The following is a 22003-nucleotide window of genomic DNA, read 5'->3' on the forward strand; positions in this document are numbered from 1 at the left end:
TTTACATTCTGTTCCTTATTACCATGTTGATTTTTTTTAATGAATACTTTGTGGTGGTGTGAGTCATTTGGCGAGTTTTTAAAAGGACATTTTAACAAAAATATGTAGATTTTCCCCCTATGAAACTAACTTTAATACTTCCCCCATTATGGCATTTCTTAAAGAAAAGAAAAGAAAATAAGACAAAAATAACAATTAAACTAACACCATACACAACACACAATCTGTTCAATTCACACAAAATGTTATGAACAGTAGCTATGCTGATTATTTTCCATTTGCTTTTCTGTTTTATTTCAGGATGGAAATCACCCGGTGCACAGTTTGGATCCCTCTTATAACTAGACTTTCAGATGCCCAACACTTAAGAAGAGATGAATCCAACTCCTGCAAGGATTTCAGATGATGCAAAATCTGAATCCACATGCACCAGTGCTACATTTTTATATATTGTAATAATCATTATGTTCACAATTTGAAATAAAGACCATGTAAGGTCTGGATCAGACACACTAATCATTATATACAAAGGTTTATGAAATTCCAAAACTAACACCCCAAATAAAACGAACACAAGGGCAGAAACAGTGTCATGTTACAGAGCTGATAAGGAGATTTTACAACCTCCAAAGGGAATGTGGCCACATGCGCAAGAAAGAGACAATGGAAGACAGAAACCCTTTAAAACATATTTGCTGCATTAATCATATACTAACTGATCTATAAATAAACATGCATCATAGCAATGTGTAAATGATTTACTGTCTAAGATTATGTACTATGGTATGGTATGTATTTTAATATACAACCAGTCAATGTTATCTCACCTGTCTCATGCCTCCAGATCCATAGAGAGAAAGTTGCGACACTCTTTGATGTCGCCGTGATGGCTGTCACGTGGTTCATGGAAGCCCCAATAGTCCCAAAACGTGACGTCAAAGAGGATAAAACACCACCCCGCAGAAAATAAATGGGGTTCAAAGTTGGAACTATCAGTGTTTGAAACTATCGGCTGCTCCACGACACGCGCTACTTCCTCGGTGTGGCCTCAACAGGCCGCCTTGACCAAACTAGCCATGTGCTCATGGAGAAAGATAACTTTCAAATAGGGTGACCACCTGCTAATGAGCCCAAGGGGGGGCAAGGGGTGTGTTTCTGAGGGACAATGTGGGACACTGCTTGCAGGCAGACTCACTGATAGTGGTTTACCCATTTCTAGCACATACCACCTTAAATGGCATATTAATAATGCCCTGTTCCCTAAACATGTGTAATTGCTGATGTATGCTCAATAGGCCAACCAATGTCTATTTAAAAAAAAAAATTAAAAATTAATAACATTTCGAACATTCAGTGAATTGGCAGATGCACTTCTACTTATGATTTACTTTAGCTATTTAATTTTTATTTATTTTTCATTACAATTATTTATTCTCTTTAAATAAATAATAATATAAAATTGTAGGATTAACAAGAATTATAGTTACTCAACACCACAGGAACAGTTAAAAAAAGTCGAAACTCACAACTCCTGAACGAGAAGGTGCGCTGTCATGACAACAATGAAAAAGTTGACAGTTCAACTGAGGTCACGTGGGAGTGGCAACCAGTGTTAGGAAAGTTCACATTCTACATGAACTAGTTCAACGTTCAGTTCACACATTTTAAAATGAACTAGTTCCAGTTCATAGTTCATACTAAAATAATGAACTAGTTCATAGTTCTTTTTTTCCATATGTTGCGAGCTTCTTTTTTATTATTATTATTATTGCCACAGACAGGCCATATACAACCACAGACAACAATTATTGGTAACACTTTAGTTTACGACCCGCAAACAACTGTGTAAGTACACTGAAATTACGGTGTACGTTTCTGTAATTATAGTGTACTTCCGTTTAAGTATAAGGGAACGATATGTTAAGTTTGGGGTAATAAAGGGGTAACAAACAGATATACAACCTGCAAATTATTTAATTAGTTAAAAAACAACAGGTACCTATTTTCCAGAAAAGTAGTTTTCCAGGTTGTATTCCAGAAAACAACCTACCGTCAGATAAACCTTGAACTCTTGGTTGTTTAACCCCAAACTTGCTTACTCTGGCTATGTTGTTTCCAAAACACCTGTGAGGAGTTAGTTTAATCAACCTCCAATTGGTAAACCAGAGTTAATGCGGGCACGGCGAGCACAAAGACATTAGCTGTGTCTGAAACCACTCACTCGTTCACTCATTAACTATCCCTCCAAACTGTAATTTGTTCACTATATATGCCATTCATTATATAGTGAATGGCATTTGAGTGCACTATATCTGCAAGGAGTGAACGAAATGAAGTGAGACGCTGACGGTTAACACTGTGCGTCGCACAAACGGCTTCGTCACACGTAGTGCCCGGATACAGATCTTGATCATATCTGAGCATGCACTACTGGACTTCCCAACTGGATTCCCTTCACTGGCTAGCTGTGGCACTGGCACAGCAGTTGGTACCTTCCAGACAAAACTGAAAAACTTTTGCTGATAATTTACTCACCCCCATGTCATCCAAGATGTCAATGTCATTCTTTCTTCAGTCGAAAAGAAATGAAGGTTTTTGATGAAAACATTCCAGGATTTTTCTCCTTATAATGGACTTCAATGGGAACCGGATGGTTCAGGTCCAAAAGATAGTGTTAATAACAGTTTCAGATGCAGCTTCAAATGTCTTTAAACGATATCAGACGATGAATAAGGGTCTTAACATGCGAAACGATCGGTTATTTCAAAACTTATTACAAAAATGTAACTTATAAGGACAAATGCTAGCCTTGCTCTATTCTGTGAGGCGCGTTTGTAACGTCACGTAATACGTAATTACGTTCAAAAGGTCACGGGCGACGTAGCCGGAAGTACAGACTCAAAATCGTCCGACATCGTTGTTTTACCTTTTAATTCCTTTTTTGTAAAATGGTTTTGAGTTAGTTTTCACATTCAACCTATGCGTTCAACTTGTAAACACTCTGACTCTGTACTTCCGGCTACGTCGCCCGTGACCTTTTGAACGTAATTACGTATCACGTGACGTTACAAACGCGCCTCACAGAATAGAGCAAGGCTAGCATTTGTCCTTAGAAAAGTTAAATTTTTGGAATAAGCTTTGAAATAACCGATCGTTTCGCATGTTAAGACCCTTATTCATCGTCTGGTATCGTTTAAAGACATTTGAAGCTGCATCTGAAACTGTTATTAACTGTCGTTTGGACCATGTAAGTCCATTATATGGAGAAAATCCTGGAATGTTTTCATCAAAAACCTAAATTTCTTTTCAATTAAGTTAATGAGTTAATAAGTTAAAAACCTACCAGGAGCCATCTTCGAAAACAGTCACAACAAGTCAAACCACGAACATCGTGCTGAGTGAGCTGAACTATATGAAGTTCAGCGAACTTCTGAACTGTATGAACGGCGTTCGGGGATCGACTTATCGAGACTATTTTCTAAGATGGCTCCTGCCTAAAGTGAACTGTCTTCATAAAGTATCTTCTTATTAAACGGTCTGTACACTTACAAAGTTCTCAATGCTTTGTTTTGCATGTATGGAGCCTCATTATGTTACTGTGTTAGTGTGGGGCTATTTTGAGCCTTGTTACCGATTTCTTTTTTACTTAGTAAATTCCCCCAGTTCTAGCGTTATACGCTAAACAGTTTTAAGAGATAGAACTCTTTACATTCGATTTACATGAAAACAAATCTCAGAGAACAGTTGAGTAGGTACCGATGTTTTATTAGACCAAAGGTTCACTTTGCACCGGAGTTCTCCTTTAAAAAATACATGATTCTGAAAGTCTCGGCCACTTTAACCACTTGTCCTCTTGGTGCAATTCATTATATAGACAGACAGATCATGTTATGTTTTTACCCATCAAAAAAGCAGATTGAAAACAATAAATCTTTATTAGTATATCTAAAATGTAACTATTATTACATTAGATTTGTGCAGCATAAACATTGTATCTAGTAGACCATTTCGGATATGGAAAATGAAATAACTTTTAAAATAGAGCCATTGAATGTCTATATATAACGATTCATACTGTAAGTGCAAGATTCAAAGAAGGAAGCTAAATAAGAAACATAATATACATTTTACATATACAAAAAACATAAATATGCACTCGATTCTAAGTAGAAATACTCTTCCAACAGAAGAGAGGTAATACAGCTGTCGACGATGGTTCCAAAGATATTTTGCATCGATTTCCACGTCAGGTTTGGTATGATTGTAATAACACTTGAGTTAAGCTCAGCATTCACATTGTGCCTGCAATGTTTAGTGAATGATGCTCTGCATGGGGACATCCAGCTCGGAGGTCACTAAGAACACGCATAATAAATAGCATTCTTCATTTTTGTCACATTTTCACTTTTGCGTTGACTTAGCAAATACATCATTTTTTGATTGTCCCGTAACCAGAAAGCATGAAATCTGTGAATAGATGTCAACAAAGAATATAACATTAATCAATGACAACGGCTCTTTAAACACGTTTGGATGATAATCAGCTCATGGAAGTGTGTGAGATCCTCTAAGATTACTATCATGACCTTCGAACCTATAATTCAGGAAAATAAAAGGCATTTAGAGCAGTAAAAGTGTACTTGCAAACCTTTCATAAAAGACATTTCTGAATATGAGAGAAGGATTTTAGGGTTTGACAACTTTGGAATTGATAACTTAGTGGAAAAAAGTCTAAAAAATGGCAAAAATATAATGCAGCGAAGATGGCAAAATTCATATTTGCATATGATGATGGTTTGTCAGATATACTGTGCTTCATTACTAAAGTCATAAAGATATACTGAACATGCTGTAAGGAGACTTAAAGGTGATGTGTGTGATTTGTGCAATGCTAAAAATAAATCTCTTTCCCAGATTTTTGTCTTAAACACCCAGAAATGTCAGCATGAATTTAAACAAGCAAGCTCGACCTAAGGGTGTATACTTGTATGCCAGTTGCTTTTACAACATTTGGTTGGCTGGGACTATCCATTTGTTTGACAAATGACAGAAGAAACCTTTTTGAAAACAGTAATTTCTTTTGCGGTTCTGTTTGGTGACAATAGCGGCACAGATCGACATGCTAGTAGGATTTGATGCATTTTTCCCGTTTTCATTCTAAGGAGATCCAGTCACCTTGCGCCTTTAGTTCTCTTTTGGATTCATTTTATTTGTTCCTCTGATAGGATTGTAAACCAGTTACAACCTACACAAGTTTCTAAGTTATCATTCTCCTACTAGAGCAGTAGGCAGCCATTACCAACAGAATGAGAGCTTTTAATAGTAGAAGGAAGGAATGCCAGGTAGACCCGAAATTAATGATTGTCTTTTATATCCAATCATTGCACAGAAAAAAAGAGCACCCTTGTGAAAAAAAGAGCAGTTCACGCAACGCATTCTCATCCTTGGGCGTCATATAGTGACGCTTTTGACATCCAACGCACATGGCACCCTTTCGCGTCAATATAACACGCTTCGATTATGGGTAGGTTTAGGTCTGGGGTAGTGTTAGGGTTAGACCACTAGGAGGCGTCTTCTGGCCCATATATACTGTATATCTGCGTCTCATATTGACGCTAAAGGGTGCCATGTGCTTTGGATGTATACACATTGTCAAAAGCATCAGTATTGGGATGAGAACGGGCTGGTTTAGCATACCTTTGAAAGGAGTAGACCTCCTTAAAGGAGTAGTTCACTTTAAAAAAAAACTTTTGCTGATAATTTTCTCACTCCATGTCATCCAAAATGTCCATGTCTTTCTTTCTTCAGTCGAAAAGAAATTAAATGAAAACATTCCAGGATTTTTCTCCATATAATGGACTTCAATGGGAACCAAACGGTTCAAGGTCCAAAAGACAGTTTCAGTACAAACTGCAAACTGTTCAAAGGGCTTTAAACAATTCCAGACGATGAATAAGGGTCTTACCAAGCTCATTTAAAAAATAAATACATTTTTTAAAAGTTTTATAAGCACAAATGCTTGCCTTGCTCTGTTCTGTGATGCGAGTTCGTGACTCTCCTGTTCGAACTCGTTCATCAAAATGAATGAATCTTTTTTTGAGTCATTTGGTTCATTCAACGAATGAAATGACTTGAAAATAGATTGGTTAATTTTGATGAACGAGTATTTTTCATCAAAAACAAGTGTTTTCACCAAAACAAGTGTTTTTGTCAAAAACCTTATTTCTTTTCGACTGAAGAAAGAAAGACATGGACATCTTGGATGGCAAATTATCAGCAAAAGTTTTTTTTTTTTAAAGTGAACTACTCCTTTAAGTCTAAACTGAATGTTTACGTACACTTAATTGCATGTTAATTGGAATTAAATTGTTGTAGCTTAAACGTGATTAGCTGAACAAGAGTTTCGCGATCCACTTAAGTAGGACTTGAGTGCATTTTTTAATGCGATTTCATAATTACTTCTATATCGTCTTTGAAATATTGTTAATGTGTGCACTGCCAGATGCACTGGCAAATATTTATGGTAAACGAAAATATACTTTTAGGGCATTTCTATTGCTGTAGAAATACATATATTTGCAATTATTACATATTTGTAATGAAAAATGTAATATCACATTACAATCAAGTGTTTTAATGATTTAGTGGCCTATGTACTTAGAAACATGAAAACAAGTATAGTTCTTTAAAGCATGATTTACAATGTACGCTTTAATATGAAATAATTAAAAAGTGCCCCTTTTAAACATACTTAAGTTATGAAACAGTCATGAAAGTGCGCTCTTATTAGTGGCTTTTACTTCATTAAAGGATTAGTTCACTTTTGAAAAAACTTTTGCTGATAATTTACTCACCCCCATGTCATCCAAGATGTCCATGTCTTTCTTTCCTCAGTCGAAAAGAAATTAAGGTTTTTGATGAAAACATTCCAGGATTTTCTCCATATAATGGGCTTCAATGGGAACCGGATGGTTCAGGTCCAAAAGATAGTGTTAATAACAGTTTCAGATGCAGCTTCAAATGTCTTTAAACGACACCAGACGATGAATAAGGGTCTTATCATGCGAAACGATCGGTTATTTCAAAACTTATTCCAAAAATGTAACTTTTCTAAGGACAAATGCTAGCCTTGCTCTATTCTGTTAGGCGCGTTTGCAACGTCACGTAATACGTAATTACGTTCAAAAGGTCACGGGCGACGTAGCCGGAAGTACAGAGTCAGAGTGTTTACAAGTTGAACGCATAGGTTGAACGTGCAAACTAACTCAAACGCCGTTTACAAAAAAGGAATTAAAAGGAAAAACAACGATGTCGGACGATTTTGATTCTGTACTTCCGGCTACGTCGCCCGTGACCTTTTGAACGTAATTACGTATTACGTGACGTTACAAACGCGCCTCAGAGAATATAGCAAGGCTAGCATTTGTCCTTAGAAAAGTTACATTTTTGGAATAAGTTTTGAAATAACCGATCGTTTCGCATGATAAGACCCTTATTCATCGTCTGGTGTCGTTTAAAGACATTTGAAGCTGCATCTGAAACTGTTATTAACTGTCTTTTGGACCATCCGGTTCCCATTGAAGTCCATTATATGGAGAAAAATCCTGGAATGTTTTCATCAAAAACCTTAATTTCTTTTCGACTGAGGAAAGAAAGACATGGACATCTTGGATGACATGGGGGTGAGTAAATTACCAGCAAAAGTTTTTTCAAAAGTGAACTAATCCTTTAATATTATCTGCAAATAGCATTTTTGCTTTCAAATGTACTTTTAAAAATTTGAAGTACACCACATGTGCACATTCAATACAATTAAGCACACTTCTTTTTTCACAAGGGCGAGAGAAAAGATTCCAGCTTTCCAATATGATCACACAAATTAGCCCATTCCTTTCTCAGTCGACTGCTGAACGTCAGATCGCGTTTCTGGTTGAGTCCCGGTTGCGTTCTAAGCGCTTTGTTTTCTTATTAAAAGCACGCAAAAGCTGGACAATTACAGTACATACTGTGACTTCAGGTTCAGCCCAGGTTTCTGTCCAGTGTAGGCAAACATGCCTCTCTGTTCGGGCTTTTTCAGCCTAGCCCTCCCTGGGCAAGAAAGTCTCGACAGCACTCTCTCCATCACACGAGTCTATCTCTCAGCACTGATCTTGTATCGGAGGATGAAGTAGGCGATGAGACGAAACGACACAAAGAAGATGCCCAGCACGATGAAGTCCAAGTAGAGCTTTGCATCTTCAACATCCAGCTCCTTCAAAATGGCTTCTGACTTCTGGAAGTGGCATGTCTCGTCTTTGTCGCAGTGCAGGTCCTCACGGTCAAGCCCGTATATGGACAGAATGACCCCTTCAAAACCATATCTGAAAGTCAGAGGACAACTTGATTTAGAAGTTCAAGTGTTTTTGGTTATACAAATTGGTTTTATTATACAACTCTATAGGATACTTGTTTGTGATTGGTCAAATATTTAGTATTTTGACCACTACACTAAGTCTACTACATTGTGCCTATACAGTTGCAAGTTATAATAAAATAATCAAATCGATATATCACGATCATTGATTTACTTATTGCTAGTAGTAATTGTGAATAGTCGTCCTTAATATAAAATCTCAAATCAAACAATCACTTTGATAAACATCTTTATGATAATCTTACATAGTGTACTTTTATAACTACTGAACATGTACAACATGAAATTATATTTGTAGCACGTTTAATATTTGTAATGAGATGTAAAACATAATTACGTTATAATGTACATGATACGATTATTTCATGCTCAAGATTATGTTAAAAAGGAGTTAAACATCCTTGTGAAAAAATGAGTGTGCTTTACACGCACACTTATATTTATATTAATGAAATAAAATGGAAATAAAGTGAGTACACTATCATGACTGTTTCACGTTTGTGTAAAATTAAGAATTTTACTTAACCCCTTAACTGTCACCTTCCCGGTACCGGGACGCCTAACTTTACTTCACTATATTTCTATTAAATCCTAATCTAATTATGACAAATTATATATTTTTGGAAAGGTCTAAGACTTCTAATTAAATATTCGACCCCTGTTTTGTGTTAAAAATTATGTAGGAAGAGTAATTAATGAATTTATGACAAGAGTGCACCTAAAAAAATCTGCATCATAACAGGAGTTTTGACCTTTGTCACAAAAAGTTGATGCACCCACTTTTAATCATTGAAACTTCTGTTTTTATGCTAAAAGTTCATAATAAAACATATAATCTAGTATTTTTCAATAAAAAATAAAAAGTATAGTATAACATTATCCTCTAAAAATTATAATATATATGTATATATTATCCTCTAAAATATAATAATATTTTTTATCGCCTTTTTTATTATATCACATATTTTAGTAGTTATCATAAATTAGGTATCATTTGAAAGCTTATAAACTCAGAATTCATCCTGTGAAAACCATTTTATAATTGAATGTTGCGTTACCATAGAAACGGTACTTATTTTATGAGGCTCCTCCCCTTTTGGGCATCCTTATATTTCATAATTTATGATCAAAACCTTTTCTAATCTTGACAAAACACATTGTCAGAAAGGTCTGAGTCTCAAGGTTCCAAATTTTGTGACAAAATTGATATTTGGACAGAAATGTATTAATTTGTTAAGGCAGAATGTACACAACTAAATTCAATGGAATTCAATGGCACCCGGTGGCTATTTTTGGTACTACGCCTAAACAAAATCTCATGGGAACTTCAATTTTTGTGATATCAACTTCAAATTTGGAACATAACTTGGTTAGATTTATGGCTTTGATTTTATAGTAATTTTAGAGTAAAAATATTTTGTAAAATATATATTTTATATAAAATAAAAAATATATAGTACAGTATATTTGATTTACGGTGAATTAAAACTTCCATAACTTTTTCATACTTTCATTTTTTGAAGTGTTTTCACTTCAGCAATAATCTGCTGAGTGTTTTCTTTAAAACAAGACCAAACTTGGGTATATATTCCAAGGCATTCTTGAATTACAACCATTTAAGTGTGAATAGTGCATTTAACCCCCATTCTCAAAAAGGGGGGGTGACAGTTAAGGGGTTAAATGTAGTCTACATTTTAAACATTATGTTTTAGTAATATTTTGTCATACTAAAGCATATGTAAAGTACTTGATTGTCATTTTAACTTATTTGACATTACATTTAAAGTTAATGCATTTATATAGTAAAAATGCATCTACTATCATTACAAATGTGCAATAACAAACTTGTATGTCATGTTGAATATACATACAGTATCATACACGTTTCAATAGTATATTATGTTTTACTCTAAATGCTGGCCGATACATTCGGCAGTACACTATAACATTTTTGAAAATTAATAGAATTATGAAATGACATATAAAGATGTACTTAAGTTCTACTTAGGGGGGTCAAAAAGCACTCTTCTAACGTCTAAATCTCTTTCACAAGGGTGCATAAAACTCGGTGAAACTGTGATATTGCTGGTTAATCATTTTTGTCTTTAGGTATAAATAATTTAAAGGGATTGTTTGAAATTAATTTTTGGTATGTTTTATCTTACCTCAAGGGCATCCAAGATGTAGGTGTCTTTGTTTCCGCAGTATTTTCAATTTTTATATTTTTAGGTCAAACCGTTCTTGTCTGTCAGTCATATAATGGAGGTCTATGGTCACCACCTCAAAGAGCATGCACAAAGAAGTCCAAATTAAACATGATTTAATGACTCGTAAATGTAAGTACACATTGATGGCCTAAGACACGAAACGAGCGGTTTGTGTGAGAAAACGAACAGTATTTATATCGTTTTTACCTCTTGTAATCACAGCCACGTCCAAGTGATCTGAAGGCACGGGCGCTTCGGTCGGCAAAAGCGCCGGAAGTCATCTCTCGCACGGTTCGTTCTCGATACTGTTCGTTTTCTCACACAAACCGCTCGTTTCGTGTCTTAGGCCATCAATGTGTACTTACATTTACGAGTCATTAAATCATGTTTAATTTGGACTTCTCTGTGCATGCTCTTTGAGGTGGTGACCATAGACCTCCATAATATGACTGACAGACAAGAACAATTTGACCTAAAAATATCAAAATTGAAACTACTGTGGAAACAAAGACACCTACATCTTGGATGCCCTTGAGGTACTGTAAGCTAAAACATACCAAAAATGTATTTCAAAGTGAACTATCCCTTTAAGTATCTAATTTCAAATAATGCAGATGATGGCACAAACAGAAACTATCATATCTTAATATTGAAGTAATGAGCATTTTCTGATGTTCGCTTACCTGACATAGGAAATGTATGACATCCATTGGAGGTATTTTGGGATGGTGTCAAAACTCACAAAGAAGCCTGAAAATAGCAGCACAGGGATCGCAGTCACAGGACCGACAAAAGTTGCTACCTGTCAAGAAAACACAACACTGCATCAGACAAAAGTGTACATTTTCTGATTGATAATGTGGCCAATTATTTTCATAATATCAAGTATATGACAGAACATTACAGGACAAGGCAAAAGTAGAGGTATTCACTTGTAATGACGTGGAAGCCGCTCCTATCAGTAGTCCCAGCGACTGCGCAACCAGTGACGTGAGTGTCCCTAAAGCCAGGAAAAGAATGAAACGGACGGCATCTGAAGGTTGCGATGTCATCCAGTACACTATACTGCAGTACGCCACTGGGAACACAACCTGTCGGCACAAAACGAGTATTTTGAAGCATCTCCTTTCAAAGAGAAAACTAACAATTGGACTAGTCAATGTTACAAAAAATGAGAGAATATCTCCTCAATTGACTTTGCTTTGTAACTTTGGAAACCTTTTCATGCTCAAAAAGCAACATTACACACTTAAGAAACACGAAAATGTAAAAAAGGATCCAACAAAAGTCAGGTTAAGTTAATAACTGAAGAATATTTCTTGCTGAAACACTATCGCTTATGTAATGTTGCAACAGGATTTGTCTATATTGTGCAAATCGTGATTTGACCTGAAAAGCAAATCCTCTTGAATCCTCCAATAACATGTTTATGCCATAACCATCTTAGTGATTCCCTTTCTGTTCCATTTTTATCCCGTTACTCTGAAGAAACCCCCATCTGAACCTTATCCTTTATCCACTAAGTGAATCATCTCAACAGAGCCTGCTACTTTTCAAGAGAAACCCTCATGTTTTATTTGTTCCATGTTACCTGAAACGGGACGTCCGCCATTGTTTTGGCCAAGTAGTACGCCTTTAGACTGTACCAGTAATTTAGATGTTCTCTCAAAAAGACGCCCATCTCAAGTGGAACTACAAAAACAGTCAGAAAGAACATGATCATGTTTTTGTTTTTTCACGAAGAGTGTTACAAAGTAAAGTAAATGTGCATCAAAGACCTTTTTACACAGATTTTACAGACTCACAGGTGAGAACGGTGGGCATCAAAGCTGCGAACATGAGGAACAACATGGAGAAGAACAGGAAGCCAGAGTTGCTAAGGACTTTCTTGGCCTCGTTGCCGATGCCCAGGTATAACAGACCAATCAGGATTCCAATCCCAAGATGAGATATGATGCGCAAGTGAGTCAACACCTAAACGGAGACGAATCATTTTCAAATCAAGCTTTTCTTCATTCTGATTTTACACGGTAGCCACCGTACTGAGAATAGTTTATGAATGCAACAACTGAATTGGAAAATAATTGGAATTTAGGGAGCAAACAGGATACATCTAATTAAAATCTAAGTAGAATTCAAATATAATGAAATTCTGATGAATTCCAGGCTCTTAAAGGAGTAGTTCACTTTTAAAAACTTTTGTCTTTTGTTCACTTTTGTCTTTCTTTCTTCAGTCGAAAAGAAATTAAGGTTTTTGATGAAAACATTCCAGGATTTTCTCCATATAATGGACTTCAATGGGAACCAAACGGTTTAAGGTCCAAATGAGAGTTTCAGTGCAGCTTCAAAGGGCTTTAAACAACACCAGACGATGAATAAGGGTCTTATCTAGCGAAACGATCGCTCATTTAAAAAATAAATAAAAAAGTTTAAGTTTTATAAGCTCAAATGCTCGCTTTGCTCTGTTCTGTGATGTGCGTTCGTGACTCTCCAGTTCGAACTCGTTCATCAAAATAAATAAATCTTTTTTCGAGTCATGAGTCGAAGGGTCCTAGATAAGACCCTTATTCATCGCCTGGTGTCGTTTAAAGTCTTTTGAAGCTGCACTGAAACTCTCATTTGGACCTTGAACCGTTTGGTTCCCATTGAAGTCCATTATACAGAGTTTTCATCAAAAATCTTAATTTCTTTTCGACTGAAGAAAGAAAGATGTGGACATCTTGGATGACATGGGGGTGAGTAAATTATCAGCAGAAGTCTTTTTTAAAAGTGAACTACTCCTTTTATGATAAACGTTCATATGAAATTCCTATGTAATCATGCACACAATTTGAGGTATTTTTAAAGGAAATTGTGATTTATGTTCCATTGTATTATTACCCAGCCATTGGGTTGAAAAAAATTAATTTAAAAATTGAAACCAAATGTTGGGTTTGTCCATATTTTACCCAAACATGGGTTGAAACAACCCAGATTTTTTTTTTTTTAGAATGTAATAATAATAGAAAACAATTTTCTAGACTGACAAATTCATTTCAGTTTATTCCAGAGAAATCCATGACCTTTACTATTATTGAAACGTAACTGAGTTTAAATGTAGTTTGTATTCACATTTATGATAATGATGTTTAAACATGTCATGATTTTGCCGAGTTAGATACAAAATTCCTGACCTTACCCATGGTAGTGATAGTGAATAACACTGATGTAGAAGCACATAAGCCTAAACTTGACATTTAAACTGTAAACTTGTTCCTCAAATCTGATTGGTCGATTGGAATGTTGTTCCAGGATCAACAAAGTTGCACATGGTGAAATCAGCTTCTCCATGTTTAAACACCTATGACATATTTGTCTGTGCTGTGTATGTGTCTCTAAACGTCCCCACCAGGTGGCGCTGTTGCTTACCGAGTCTCTCAGGATGCTGAGAAAAGTTCTCTTGAAAAGGATGCAAAACTGCGTCAAGCAGCTGGCAGAAAAACTGTGGCAACCCTCCGACGACGAAGAGTCCTAAAGAAAATAGGTTCAATTATTAGATCTCGTATTACAAAATGCAGAGATATCTCTCATATGACGTAACGCCCGCTGCATCATGTTACATAAAGGGTTCACATGTTTCTATACACACCTCATCAGATGGTCTGTGCCACAGGAAGGGGTTATGGACCCCATTACCATTCATTTCACTTGTGTAGTCTTTCTCACACTTCCATTCCCGAACAGCCTTCACCAGCCGAGCCGTCTGGTCACCGTATTCACCAGAGGCCACCTCCATTACTGGAGAAAAGAAGAAAACACTTTATTTTAGTGGCATTGGTGCATGTACTTACCATAGTAATAACACTACATTATGCAGAACTAACCCTAAACCAAATCCTAATCCTACCCTAACCCTATAATAAGTACATTTAGTTGATTATTATCACTCAGAACTTATTTATATAATTACACTGTAACCTTGCAAACTGTAATAATAATTCACAATATTGGTGTTTTACAGTATTTTTGATCAAATAAATGAAGCTTTGGTGAGAAGAAGACTTAATAAAAATAATAATAATCGTACCAACCCCAACATTTTAAATGTCTTCTTTATTACCTAAATAATACTGTAGTTTCTGACGGTAAACGTAGATGCGCAAGTCACTGAGGCCCTGTTTACACAAGAACGCTCGCGGGTGAAAACGTAATTTTACTATTTTAATAACGTAATTTTAATATTTTATCGGATGTTCCTTTCGTTTACACGGCGATGGCGTTTTTGAGGCTTAAAAACGCAAAAAAGTGAAACCACCCTCCAGAGTGGAAATCTTAAAAACGCTCCACCGTTTCCATGTAAACGGTAAAAACGCAAAAGTCTACTTGACAGAGAAGGTTACGCAGGCGCGTGGACTTGGTGTTGTTGTAGTATGCACTTCTAGCCGCCTGAAGTGCATACTACATTGAATTTCGTCACCATTTGCACGCGGATTTCCCACACAAAACTAAACGCTCGTCTGAGCGCAGAATAAAAAGTGATGACGCAACGCAACTTTTGCGTTTTCTCTTCAGAATCGTTTCCGTGTAAACATAGCCTGAGCTTTTATTTAACTTTCAGAACTTGAGCAAATAATGCTCAATCATCACTCAATTAATCACTTAATTATCTCATTAACTTTAACACTGCTTCAGTGTTGCTTACAACACTCTTGAGTGTGGACTCATAAACACTGAGCAGTGTACATTTAACACTGGAGATTTTGCTGTGTATTACAAAAACACTTGTATGGGTATTAACATTTATTTAACAAGTTTAAAGTATCAGGTTTAGTTTATTTCCATTATGATCAATAATTGTAATGAAAGCCATTTGTTTTCTGGTAAAATTGAAGACTCGAAGAAAAAGCATATAACTTTTGTAAGGATTAATCATGATTTTGAGCTCACAGCACTTGACATCTTAAGTTTATGTATTTTGAAGATAAATAAGTCATTTGAACTTATATTTTTGAGTGACAGGGCCAAAATGCTAAATTTAAAGTAATGTTTAGTCAAGTACACTCGTTTAAGTAAAGAGGGTTTACAGTGTATGAACTTGAATCCCTTGTGGGTCCAGCAATTCCCGAAAAAAGTTGTGTGTTTATTTATTTGTTTGTTCGTTTGGACCTCTGTATACAGAGAGTGTAATTTACTTACCGAAGTCCGCAGGGTTGTGATAGGTGGGACAGTTGAGACCCAGTTCTCTGAGATGCGGGATTAAGCTTAACACTCTTCCTCGGTAAATGCACTGGCCTTGACTGAGGACATACAGCTGGAGAAACAAATGAGGTGTGACGGGCGGTATTTTTGCATTGAAATGAATCAAAAAAACTCAAGTGATCACCTTATCGAAGAGCTCAAAGACTTTAGCGCTGGGCTGGTGGATTGTGCATATGACTGTCCGCCCGCCCCGAGCGAGGGCCTTCATCAACGAGACCACCTGGAAACAGGAGGAGCTGTCCAGTCCACTAAAGAGGGGAAGACAGAGAGAAAAACTACGGTCACAACCTTCTTGTGGAAGGGGCCGTGGTGCTGTGGTGCTCCGATGCAGACAAGGCTCAAGTCTGTATGGTTTATTATGTACCGATTCATTTTCCTCTTTCTTCTTTGAAATTCCTGCTAAAATATATATAAAAGCTGTTTTTTTAGCATGCTAATGCATTACAGTTTCTACACTCACCTAAAGGATTATTAGGAACACCATACTAATACTGTGTTTGACCCCCTTTCACCTTCAGGACTTCCTTAATTCTACGTGGCATTGATTCAACAAGGTGCTGAAAGCATTCTTTAGAAATGTTGGTCCATATTGATAGGATAGCATCTTGCAGTTGATGGAGATTTGTGGGATGCACATCCAGGCTCCACCACATCCCAAAGATGCTCTATTGGGTTGAGATCTGGTGACTGTTGGGGCCATTTTAAAGGACTGGATAATTCTTTAGTAGCTGTCAATATAGCACTGCTTTCAAATGATATCATAGCACATGCTACACACAATTTGCTGATTGGATATTTATCTAATGCACAGGTTAATAATATTATTCCTTTGAGTCATTAAAGTGTCCACTCAACCAAAACACAACTCCGTGACATCATTTTAATGATAACGGTCCAGCTCTTATGCAACCTATCGAAGGTTTTGATTTCCATCAAGGAGAATCTGTTTGTCCTTTGATATTCATGGCAATCGTATAAATGCGATTTACTAAGTATCGTTTTAATTGACGTTTTAATTGAGTCATTTTTGTTCTTGGAGGGTAAAACCCCAAGAGAGGAATGAAAGCTTAATAGAGTCCATAGAGACCAGGTCTCAACTGTCCAAAAATATCCCATCTGGGCAAAGGCTGCGAGTGAATATGGAATATGGGTGCATTACAAGGGGATAACAGAGAAACCTCATGGGTAACAGCTTTTCAACAAGAGATATATTTGGCTCTGGAACGTCACTTAGACGAGTCGATTTTGATGGTTCGCTTCATGGCCATGCATTATATATCACTGGAAAAAAAAATGATTTTCATTTTAGTGGTAAAAGAAAAAGAAAGAGAGATGGCTGAGAGACATTACACAAGAGAAAAAGTCTCACTGGAAAAAAGGCGGTTAAGATCAGGCAAGAGCTTTAGGACCCGCATTAATATTGGAAAAGCTGGAGAGACCTAAACGCGAAGGCCTTAAAAATGCAGAGGTTGTGTTGTTTCTGCTCCAGACGTGAGTAACTATTGTTTCACAGAACTGAGATGTGCTGTTGTTGTAATGTTAGCTATCGTAACAGGACAGTTTGGAGTGTCATTGCATTATTTTGAAGCATTATGATACAGAGCCATTGCGTGTGCATGCATTTTAGGGGCGGAGCAATGAAGAAATCTAGGAAATTGCCTACAGCGCCTTTAATGAAATTTAAGGTCAGATGCATAAAACCTAAAATGTACCTGCTGTTCTTTTTACGGCAACCACAGCTTTTTTTATCATGCATTTTAATGTGTTTAATGTGCTCACCTGGTGGGCTCATCAAAAAACATGACGGGCGGGTTGTTGACGAGCTCCAGGGCGATGGCCAAACGCTTCCTCTGGCCTCCGGACAGGTTGGATGTGCGCGTCTTGGCGCATTCTAGCAAGCCGAGTGCAGTCAGGATTTCCCGTACCTGGAACAACAGCATGACGTGGAATAAGGACTCTGGTTTGAATTTGCAAGGCTTGCATTTATTTGATCAACGTAAAAGAGTTATACTGTGAATTATTAGTATTTAAAATAGCTATTTTTTTAAATATTAGTGTATCTTGAGTCTAATTCCTGTGATGACTCAAAACACATCTGTTTAGCTGTGCATTTACTGAATGAGCACTGTGCCACTGTTCGTCCGACTGTTACTGCACTTCATTTTATTCTAAATAGTTTTAATTTACTGTATTTTATTTTTATCATAATTTTTATTTTTCATTATTTCTTATTTTTTATTCTAAACTGTTTTAATTATTCTGATTTCTTGAAATGTGCTATATAAATAAACTTGCCTTGCCTTGCCTTGATGTAAAGCTGATTTTTCAGCATCATTTCTTCAGTGTCACATGATCCTTCAGAAATAATTTATTATATGCTGATTTGCTGCTCAAGAAACATGTCTTATTATCAAAGTTGAATGTTAAAGGGGTGATGAACTGAGAAATCAAATTTTCCTTGAGCTTTTGACATCTAAGAGGCTTGTTAGTCCAATAAAAGCTTTTATTGACATCAGCCTCAGCAAACGACTCGTTTTTCAAAGTGGGGAACTATGACGTCAAAGAGGATAAAACACCACCCCCGCAGAAGAAGATCAACGCCCTACTTCAACACGGCCGGTTTAGCCCCGCCCACCGATTCGCGCATTACACGCATAGCTAAATAACATAGAAGCCTACCTCGTGATGACAAACCGGATCGAGAGTGAGACTCATTATAATATGCAAAACTGTTATCCACTCACAGCCAAGTCTTCAGTGCGAGACGCCCATAAAAACCGAGCGTTTTTGAACTGGGCTCAAAACTGTGTTAGAAAATAGCCTATTACTTATTCATTTTGATGTTTTTAATGTAAAAACCAAGCAAACGTCATAAATTGACCTCAGACAACAATATAAAAATTTTTAAAAAGCCAGTTCATGACCCCTTTAAACAATTGTGCTTCTTTTTTTTTTTTTGTGCAAACTGATATTTTTTTTTAACGGATAAATACCATTTATTTGAAACAGAATTCTAGTGTGACAATGTAGAAGTCTTTATTGTCACTTTTGCTCGATTGAATGCATCCTTGCTGAATAAAAGTATTAATTGAAAAAAAAAAAGAAGTACAACATTATGAACATTACGGTAGTGTACGTGTTAACGGTCGGACGGTCATGTAACAGCATTATAATAAGCCTATCAAGTCATGTTTAAGGCACCCATGGCTGACCTTTAGCATAAAGATTAGTCCATACGTACATAACCGGGTGAGAAAGTTCACACGCCTCTCGCTTACCATTTCACGTCTGCCTTCATCCTTTTCCTGGAGCTTGAGATTAGCTGATACCTGAGCAGGGAGAGTGTGCGATTTAGATCATGATGAGCATTAGCCGATACAACTACAGCTAACAGAGGGATTTGCATCAACTCAACAACACAACAACTGCAATTACATGAGACATATTCCTGCCAAACTAGTTTGTTAGTTTGTTTTTAGTGTGTGTACGTTACATTTACCATGAGGTAATGTGCTTGCTATTAAAAATGTTATTTTCTTAACAAATATGTTTACATTGAATACATGGTGTAAAACTAATTTTGTATTATTTGGAGTAATTTGGGTTACACTTTATTTTAAGGTGTCATTGTTACAGAGTAATTATACGCACTGAGTAATTTTAATTAGCTACATGTACTTACTATAGGGTTAGGGTAGGATTAGGATTTGGTTTAGGGTTAGTTATATGATTATGCATAATTTACTGTTATTACTTTGGTAAGTACATGTAACATATGGAACAAGGACACCGTATTCCCCAAATTTGTACTTGAGTAAATGCTTGTGCTTTTACTTAAAGATATTTGCAAGGGTAAACCATATTTACTCTTCACAATGTCATCTACCCTGGTGAAAAAGAAGTGTGCTGTACTAAATGTGCACTTCAAATCTTAAAATGATATATTCTAAACTGTACACACATACCAATGAAATCAAAAGGGCAGACCTTCAGAACAGCCATTCGTTTATTGTCATCATGTCTGACAATAAAGGTACATTTTACATAAAAGATTTAAGGACATTGAGTTAACCGGTTGTCAGAGCCACAGACAGTCATTGACAAATTGCATTGTTTGATTATTTCATTATTTCTATTTTAATTTAATTTGGCTCCAGATCCTTGAGACTTTTAATTGAATGGGGATTACAGCATGTGCTAATGCAGCTCAATGAGATGATCTCAGCAGACACACGTACCATCATGGCCTCCTGCACGGTGAGGTGTGGCAGTAACATGTCGTCCTGCATGATGTAGCAGGACACTTTCCTGAAAGATCGCAGATCTCTGGGCTGCCCGTTTATCAAGATCGCCCCCTTCATGCCTGTTTCCCTGTGAGATAAAGCACATCTTCACATATACTGTCTTTCGTAACGTCATCACATTTATAACCACCATTTCCTTGATAAATGATCATGGTCTCTCCCACATGTCAAGTAATTTCTGTATTCATTCAGCATCAACAACACTGAGACATCTTGCTTCAGGCATTCTTCATTTGTAAATTGCTTTGCACTAAAGTATCCACATATCAATAAATAATGAAAAGCTACCAGTGGAGGAAAAAAAGAACCAACATGTGTAATGATTGTGTTGGATGTATGAGCATTTTCATGGCAATTCGTAATGATTTTCAGCGAATTGTTGGCAAAATCGTATAAATGTTGGGTTTTGCACTCAATTTTAAAGGCCCCTGAAATCAAAATGTACCTTTTTAGCTTGAATATGTTAGTCTTAAGGTTATGAATAAGCCGGTGTGTTCAAAAACGATAAAAAATTTGCATTTAGGAGACTTAAAGTGTCTCACTTCCGCTAAAACGGATCACAAATTTTCATCTTCTGTCCAATCAAATGCTCTCTAGAATCTATGCTATTCTCTACGCTATGGCCAAAGCGACTGTCGACACGTCACGGAGTTATGGGTTGGAGATGTGTGTTTGGTTGAACAAACGCTCAAGTTTTCATCCGTTTTCCAACTGTACTTTGGTTAAGAATGAAATGGCTTGAACGTATTCACAGATCTAGCGTATCATCAGCGCTCGGATTCGCTTCATGGTGCCGTCAAGTACGAATTGCAGTCTGTGAGGTAAACTAGATGGTATTGGCTATTTGAAAAGGGGGAGGAGCCATTCAATATCTCCTGCCTTAGCAGTAAAAATTACGTCAACGCATCAAACAAAGCTGCGCATTCCAACAGCCTTTAAAGGGATACTCCACTTTTTTTGGAAATATGCTCATTTTACAACTCCCACACAGTTAAACAGTTGAGTTTTACCGTTTTCGAATCTATTCAGCCGATTTTCTGATATTTAGAAGAATATCAGTAACCAGACAGTTTCTGGTCTCATTGACTTCCATAGTAGGAAAAAAATATACTAAAGAAGTCAATGAGACCAGAAACTGTCTGGTTACTGAAATTCTTCAAAACATCAGAAAATCGGCTGAATGGATTCAAAAACGGTAAAACTCAACTGTTTAATCCCTGGGGGAATTGTAAAATGAGCCTATTTCCAAAAAAAGTTGAGTATCCCTTTAAAGAACCCTTTATGCCTATCATGCTTAACGGGTTATCAATTTGCCTAAATGTAAAATAGTTAGAGCTGGATGCCTCACGTGGTCATACTAACCTATAACCCGCTAAAATGTTCATTAACGTAGACTTCCCAGCTCCCGAGGGTCCCATGATGGCCACCAAAGCTCCGCTGGAGAAGTTCCCAGAAATCCCTTTCAGAAGAGTCTTGTAACCTGAGACAGGAGTGGAACAGAAAAAGAGCCGCGTGAGAAACCTTCCACAGTCCGGACAATGAACAACCTGAGGATGTAATGAACCTGCCAAAATCCCATTCAAATTCTCCTGATTACACAATGGCCAGTTTGTGATTGCAGGTGAAAAGGGTTATTTGTTTGTTCAATGTTGGGTTTTTTGAAAATTTCCAGGTGAATGAACGGTGAGTATCTATGGATAAACCCTGTTCTTACCTCCACTTGGCCACTCAGTGTACCTTTTTGTCAATAATTTTAAAAGAATAATGGGCGAATGATATAACCTTTCTACAGTACCTATTCATTTTCTTTTGTCAAGGTGTATAATGCATTCTTCATCATA

At 36.6% G+C, this 22003-nt stretch overlaps 1 protein-coding gene across 1 annotated transcript in view; it reads right to left on the reverse strand.

Annotated features, from left to right (window-relative positions):
• Nucleotides 1–7604: 7604 nt before the first annotated feature.
• Nucleotides 7605–22003, reverse strand: part of abcg1 (ATP binding cassette subfamily G member 1) — a 35919-nt gene continuing 21520 nt past the window's right edge. The window contains exons 3-15 of the mRNA XM_039660151.2: nucleotides 21525–21642; nucleotides 20097–20229; nucleotides 19137–19187; nucleotides 17638–17783; nucleotides 15983–16106; nucleotides 15796–15910; nucleotides 14249–14397; nucleotides 14029–14130; nucleotides 12426–12594; nucleotides 12212–12312; nucleotides 11553–11711; nucleotides 11304–11422; nucleotides 7605–8360 (exon numbers count right to left, since the gene is read on the reverse strand). Of these exons, the coding sequence (XP_039516085.1) occupies nucleotides 8132–8360; nucleotides 11304–11422; nucleotides 11553–11711; nucleotides 12212–12312; nucleotides 12426–12594; nucleotides 14029–14130; nucleotides 14249–14397; nucleotides 15796–15910; nucleotides 15983–16106; nucleotides 17638–17783; nucleotides 19137–19187; nucleotides 20097–20229; nucleotides 21525–21642 (1715 nt within the window). The 3' untranslated portion in view covers nucleotides 7605–8131. The remainder of the gene's footprint in view (nucleotides 8361–11303; nucleotides 11423–11552; nucleotides 11712–12211; nucleotides 12313–12425; nucleotides 12595–14028; nucleotides 14131–14248; nucleotides 14398–15795; nucleotides 15911–15982; nucleotides 16107–17637; nucleotides 17784–19136; nucleotides 19188–20096; nucleotides 20230–21524; nucleotides 21643–22003) is intronic.

The sequence above is a fragment of the Pimephales promelas genome, chromosome 16 (assembly GCF_988280905.1).
Source record: "Pimephales promelas chromosome 16, fPimPro1.hap1.1, whole genome shotgun sequence".
NCBI lineage: Eukaryota > Metazoa > Chordata > Actinopteri > Cypriniformes > Leuciscidae > Pimephales > Pimephales promelas.